The sequence below is a fragment of the Helianthus annuus genome, chromosome 1 (genome assembly GCF_002127325.2).
Source record: "Helianthus annuus cultivar XRQ/B chromosome 1, HanXRQr2.0-SUNRISE, whole genome shotgun sequence".
In the NCBI taxonomy this organism is placed as follows: Eukaryota; Viridiplantae; Streptophyta; class Magnoliopsida; order Asterales; family Asteraceae; genus Helianthus; species Helianthus annuus.
Window position 1 is genome coordinate 64578305 of NC_035433.2, and position 7556 is coordinate 64585860.

The 7556-nt window shown below is 35.8% G+C and overlaps 1 protein-coding gene across 1 annotated transcript; it reads left to right on the forward strand.

Annotated features, from left to right (window-relative positions):
• The first annotated feature begins 5533 nt into the window (after positions 1–5533).
• LOC110936690 (cyclin-dependent kinase F-4) lies at positions 5534–6663 on the forward strand. Its single transcript, XM_022179110.2, has one exon. It carries the CDS (start codon positions 5590–5592, stop codon positions 6652–6654), a length of 1065 nt encoding a protein of 354 aa, XP_022034802.1. The 5' UTR covers positions 5534–5589; the 3' UTR covers positions 6655–6663.
• Positions 6664–7556: the final 893 nt, after the last annotated feature.

A 7556-nucleotide genomic window follows, 5' to 3' on the forward strand; every position in this document is an offset into this window, starting at 1 on the left:
GATAGAAAAGGCTTTAAAACCGGAAACTGTTAAAAGGAAACCTAGCTTGTCACAACCTTTAAAACCAGAAATTGTACATAATACACAATCTGGTAAACAGAAACAAGCTTGGAGACCGAAAACAGGTGAAGGTTCAGGGGGAGGCGTTAAATTTCCAAATCATCAAGAGGTTGAAATTACATTTCTTGATTCTCAGGGGCAACCCAAGTCTATGAAGGCTTGGGTCCCCCTCTCCAACTAATCTCTGAGTGAGTGTGCAGGAAGTTCCAGGAGGAACTATCGATAGTCATAGGATTGTTGATAGTGGAATGTCCTTGCACAAGATAGGCGACAGAAGAAATTGTTGCCTTTGATGGAGAGGAAAAGAAAAGAGGAAATATCTGATAAAAGAAATTGGAAATTGAAAAATTCGACCAAATGAAGCATGTGCCAAAATTTGGTCATTATGGTTTTTGATCGGGTCCTCAGGAAAGAATACAATGAAATGTGTGCAGAAGCCTAGGGATAGATTGAACATCCGCACACCATTTCTGAAAGAGAAAGACAGAGATCTTCGCTGGTGTAATTGAAGACCAGCTGGACCCGGAGGTTTATGATCTTGTTGCTGTCAAGAGATTATTCAGTAGCTACAAAATCGACCTTGAAGTCCACACCGGGTGGATATCCAGTTTGGGAGAGTGCTCAGATTCCTTGCAATGCACGAAATAGTTGCAGGATACGGTTTTTTTAAATTGCTAATCTCTCCTATACTTGTTGATTTTTAAGCTGCTTTATGAATTATTATCATCTCATACAGCACTCTTTGGCCTGACACGTTGATCTCAAATATCACCTCACACGTGATTGTTTCTTTGTGAAACTCGTCAATGTTGTCATGGTCCGCACCGCTTACCGACATGCCAACTGATTTCTCCAAAATTCAATTAAATCTTTCCTGATTAAAATTAATTTTGGTAAACGGCATTAAGGTCAAGCAAGAGTTAAACCAACATCGGAAAATCATTTTTGTAAATGCCTTTGTGTGTTTTAAATTTGTCTTAGTTTATTGATTTTAGGGGGAGTAAATCCAAATCAGAAAATCCAAAAACATCAAAAAATTCAAAAACACAAAAACAATAGAAAAACAAAAATGAGTTTCCTGGCGAGCAAAAGAGAAAATGATAGCACATCAGTGGTCTATCCAAACCTCTTTAAACCTTAAATGAAAAACGATAAGCAGCTCTATATAAGATGTATCGGTAGGCTCACAATCATTTTAAAGTGTGCAGGGTGATATAAATCTTAATCGACTGAAGACCAGGTGGGAACCATTCATTGGCATATGGTCTTAGTACCGAAATTTCGTTTGATAGATTGCCGAGGTTCTGAGATATTCGGTCTTTATGCTGCTTATCATCTGGGTATCATGGTTGTATCTTTTACCGAAAAATAACGGGGACGCAAGTCTAGATCTTCCATGATACTATACATACGTGTACATATTACATACTGCATTCGACCTCAATAAGTGATAAACAATCACATGTCCAAACAAATAAGTGATAAAATATCACATTTATCCGGGTGTCAAGTTCGTCTCTCTGCTGTACGGAAGTACTGACCTGTTCACGGACTTGCACCTGTGCCCTCATGCATATGAAAATCAAGTTCCTCATCAATAAGTGATTATATCACATAGGGCTTGTTTTCAAATCAAAATAAGTGAGTATCTCACAGCTTATACGGTCAAACAGATGATAATCGGTATACTCACCGGTAAGATGAACTCTCGTGCATACCTTGATACGGGAATGTGTCGTGACGTGGATGAACACCGGTCGGTAAGTATAAATCATACCTTAACGTATCCCCTCGCCATGATTACATCTGATAAGTTGAGCTTAAGTGGACAACAATACCGATAATTGTTATAGGATGCTTATCTTAATGTTAACTAATTGAACAACAAGAGTGTTTTGGCATGACCGTACACTGATATGATTCTCTTACCCTCGAAACTCGCAAAAAGAATGTCTGTATATATTTATTTACTACTTAACCTTTATTGTTTTCTTTTAAACAGTTTCGTCGTTTGGTGCATATCAGCACGACATTAGCGGTGATGTCGTTTGATAACACTCAAAGGATTTTAAAATTGTTGTCTTTTAATTTCAAAAATACCAAAAAGATTTTAGGCGTGTTTTAATATAAACCTTATAAAAGCCAAAAAGATTTTATTTCTACTTTATTTTCGATCGTACGATGTTGGAGCTCGAGTCTTCGTTTCCTGAAACCTGAACGAAAACCGAATTGACTAAATCTTCATAAACGGTCGAAATTTGCATGTTTTGAAAGTTAAAGACTAAAATTTGACAAATTTATTAAACTTTCAAACTGTCGGACGGTGTTTGATTGTGACATGGTCATTCGTGTGTCATTTGTTTATACTAATTATTCCAAGCAGTTGTTCTCATTACGCGTTTAGATTTCTTGCATGTGCAGATTCTAAAGGCTAGGAGAACATGGTCGATGACAAGCTTTGGAATGAAGACACGACGAGAAGGCGCTCAAAAGATGAAGATGATCGAGTTTCCGCTGGCCATCATCAACACCACAAGGATCTCACTTCATAAAGATCAAGTCATTCACGAGCATAACTCAAGGGGGAGCTTATGTTAAGGGGGAGTTTGTCAACACACTTCCTACATGATACGGGAAGTTTGTTGATACACTTTCTACTTTCAAGACGTTAAGACTTTGAAGGTCCTCCGACATTGAAGACTTGAAAGGACATCAGAGTTTTGAGAACTCGAAGACCAAGGACCATCGAAGTTCGAGACGAGTCTACAACTATAGAAGATAAAGACAAAGCTACAGCCAAGGGGGAGTTTGTTGGTGCACTTGTGTCTGTACTTTGTCTGTATTCGGTCTCGATGTAAACGATGTCCGTGTCAGTCCTGTAAGTTGACCAAGTCAACCGTCCTCCTGGTTTGACTTGGTAAACAGTTAGAATTATGTGTCTTGTCTGGCTCGAAGGTTGAGGATCGAAGGATGCTTTATATCCTTCGATCATCTCGAAAGATGATGTTTCGATGGATGCAGATGGACCTCGAAGGATATACCATCCTTCGAGGTATGCATGAATCCTTCGAAGACTTTATAATCGATAGATGATCCTTCGACCATCTATCGAATCCTTCGGACAAGACCTGCTGTGTATGGGTATATATACCCATGCAGTGTGTTGTGTTTCAGTTAGACACTTAGAGAGACAGACAGAAAGATAGAGAGTATTCTTGAGAGCATTCTGTCCAAAACACATACACACACTTTGAGAGTTTGCAAGTTAGATTTGTAAACATTGTGCTTGTAACCGAAACCTTCATACGTATTAATACATTGGTGTTAATCGGTGAACCTTGTGTGTTGTGTTTATACTTGCTTCATCCCGGTTTGCTTGCTAGCTTGGATTCCGCACTCGCTAGTGAGTTTGTATAACAAGGTTTAGGTTCGTCATCCTCCGGAAAGGGACCTACACAAATCTCACTTGAAACCACTGCTGCTACTTCCTCACAGCGTGTGGAAAGATCTCAACCCATAGACCAAACTCATCATGGATCCTCACAAAAGGATCATGTTGTAAGCATAGGGACACCACACAATGAAGCATATCTTTCATTTGAAAATATGCTTAAAAGCCCTTTCTCCCGGGGCAATGTCGCTTTCTACACCACCACCTTCTTCTCCAATTCCACCAACCATATTACCACTGTTTGAAGTAATTGAAATTCAGACTCAAAGCAATCCCTCTCTCCAACACATTACTGAGAGTATAAGCCAACAAATGACTGTGTATGAACCTATTCAATCTGCTAACCCCCAAACAGTTGAGGAGGCTACACACCTTAAGTTTTACGAAACTCTTTGTATATTCAATCATTCAACAAAAAATATTCATGATGAAGGCATATCTTCCATTGTTTGTGTTATAAAGTTTTTCTTCATTCCGTTGCATATTAGTTCATCTTATTATCATCTTCCATTCTTCATCTTAAAACAAACACAAACAATTCAAACACAGATCCTAACATGGATACTGATACTCTTAAGCCTGTTAAGATCCAAAATCTAAAAGGTGAAGTATAGGAACTATTTACAAGATCTCAAAAAACTAATACTGGATTCAGCTACGATATTGTTGGATGGCGTGATTATCTGAAGAACCAAAATATTGTTTTTGGTGATGAACTTTCGTTTTGGATAGGAGAATGGAAATAGTCGTATGTAACTGATATATTAGCCGTTGATCTATGTTTATAGTTGTCTGTTATCTATAATAGATACCAAGTTTTGGTACAAGATCTATATACCTATTTATACTTTCTATTAAAATGTATTATGCATGATTTTCTAAAAACTACCCGTGTTTGCACACGGGTTTTACTACTAGTATAATGATAAAACACACAAAATAAAAGTCACAATATGCCAAAAAGTTTATTGACATGTGCTCGAAAAAAAAGCCTAAAAAATGAATTAATTAGTAAAAGGAAAACAATTTGTTGTAAAAATCAGAAGCGAAAACCACAAACTAAAAGTCTTAATATATCCAAAAGAATGTTGATACAGGTTTGGTTTGTTTGTATATTTTTTAATTATTTAACCATTTAAAAAGTTTTTCTCCCAAATATATCATTTTACCTTCTTTGTGGTATTCTTTCTAAAAGAGCAATGATCATTTGAAAAGAAACTTAATTAAGGTGAATTACAACTCTTAATTGCAAAGGGAAAAAAATAAAAGAATCACTTCTAATCAAAAGTAGGGGGTTGTGCCCGCATGCCGCGGATGACGTTACTGGATCTTAGTTTGTCGGGCTTTGTTTATTACAAAATTCATAAGCTATCGGGAGGGTTCACCAATCGTTCTAGAAAAATAAAGAGAAAACACACAAAACAAAAGTAATCCTATGCCAAAAAGTTTATTGACACGTCCTCAAAACAAAAATAAAAAAAAAACTTAAAAACCGAATTAAATAGTAAAGGAAAACAATCCGTCCGTTGTAGAAACCGAAAGCAAAAACCACCAACTAAAATTCTTAAGATATCCAAAAGAATGTTGATATCAGTTTGATTTGTGAGTTTTTATTTTTAATTATCTAAATATGGAAAAACTTTTTCACCCAATTAAATTCCGCAATTAAAAAGTTATTTAGATAAACAGTTTTTAAAAAATAGTTAATAGTAAGTGAAAATAAAATAAAGACATAAAAGTAAAATAAAAACACAAAAACAAAACAAATAGTTAAGGTAATTGTTATGTTAAATCTGAACTAAATAATTAAAGGAAAAACACAAACCCTTCAAAATCATTAAAAAAATATGTACTGCGAAATAAATCTGAATTTTTAAATATAAACTTTTCTCGCATTATCTAAAAGACTTGGATAATGATAATAATTCCAAAACCGTATAAGAATATCCGAAAGAGTGGGATAAATAAGATACTATACAAACCCTAATACACTACTCGCTTTCAAAACCATCATACGTTTTCTTCGATCTGGTGAGTGCTATTATTGTTTACTTTGTTAAGAAATAAGGAGTTACGCAATGGAGAAATACGAAAAAATAATGGAAATTGGACGTGGGTCGTATGGTGTTGTGTGGAAGGCGATGAACAAGCAAACCGGTGAAGTGGTTGCCATCAAGAAACTCAACAATGAGTACAAGACGAACGAAGACAGCATGAACCTGCGAGAAGTTAAATCACTCATCAAGATTGTGAATCATCCGAATATCGTAAAGCTCAAGGAAATAATAAGAGAAAACAACACGCTGTTCTTGATATTCGAATACATGGAATGCGATCTCTACCAACTTATGGTTGAACGAACAAAGCCTTTTTCTGAATCCGAGATTAGAAACATGTGCTTCCAAATCCTTCAAGGTCTTGCATACATGCACCACAAGGGTTACATGCACCGTGATCTCAAACCGGAGAACATTCTTGTTTCCAAGAATATACTAAAGATTGGTGATCTTGGTTCTGCCCGAGAGACAAATGGTGAACAGCCATACACCCATTATAATGTTACAACGTTATGCTATCGCGCCCCAGAGGTTTTTCTACGTTCGCCGTGTTACAACTCTTCGGTTGATATGTGGGCATTTGGTGCAATCATGGTTGAGTTGTACACCAACCAAGTAGTTTTTGATGGTTCTTCTGATGCGGATGTAATGCAAAAGATATGCGGCGTGTTAGGCACCCCAACAGAAAGTACATGGCTCTCGGGATTGGATCTTGCAAGAAATGTGTTATATCGGTTTCCAGATTTTCCTGGCATGCGGTTTTCTGAGTTGTTGCCGACCGCAAGCTCTGATGCGGTTAATTTGGTTGCTTCACTTCTTTCATGGTGTCCAAGTGATAGGCCGACAGCCATGGAAGCGCTTCAGCATCCTTTCTTCCATGGCTGTTATTGTGTGCCGCCAACAATCCGCCTTGAAGACACCTTCCTTAATTCCGTGCCGCTAGTGTTCAAAATGGCTAAGCAACGGGAGTTGTTGAAAGAGAAAAGAAGCTTGACTAGTTGTGGGAGTGGACTGGAAAAACTGGATTCAAATGAAGATCAGATTCTTATGCTGCAATCAATAAATTTCTTTGACTTTATGGAGTAAGAAGAATTACTATGAACTCATAGAAATTAATTGTCAACGTTGTTTAAGGTTTAATTTAGTTTGTAAACTTGTACTTTAATTTGTTTTGGTATGTTGTTTAAGGTTTTAATTAGTTTGTAAACTTGTACTTTAATTTGTTTTGGTATGAAGTGGATCACAAATTGAGGTCAGATTTTCTTGATGTGTGTACTATTGGGTCTATTGACATTCACAAATGAATATAAAATAGACATATATATATATATGATTGCATAATAAACAAGTTATAATATAATAAAGGATAAATAAAAGTAATTTATATTAAAACATTCACTACTATATGACTCTCCTTTCTCCTCTTTAACACTATCTGTAAATTGCCATTAACTCGGTAGCAGACTAGTGTGCATGGTGTGTGACATTCGAAATTTTTGATGTAATATTTATGAATGTTTTATTTTGTTTAAAAGATGAGAAATGATTATTCATGTTATCTTGGTATGTATTAAATTTTTATTTGTTGAGAAAAACTAGACCAATAAACTAGAATAGTAAGGATAGGGTTTAATTTAAAAATATTTAATTTTGTGTCTAAAATTTAAATTCTTATAAGAATTCGTGTAGTGTGCGTGAAAACCCAGCCAACTTAGCATCCAGAGGCGCCACACACCATTCCGGTGTGTGCGTTACCCAACGTTAAGGGAAATTGAATGTAGAGGTTTTTAAAAGTGAACAAATTAATTTTTATGAATAAATGTGTATTTTATAGTTATATTATATATGTGGGATGTAAGTTTAAATCAATAGTGAAGGCGTTAATCTTGAATTAAAGAGATTAGGATCAAAGATGGGTTATAGATAATTATGATGGATTATTTATTGAGTATTTTATATTTCATTTAGGGATAATTGTTGGTTTTAAT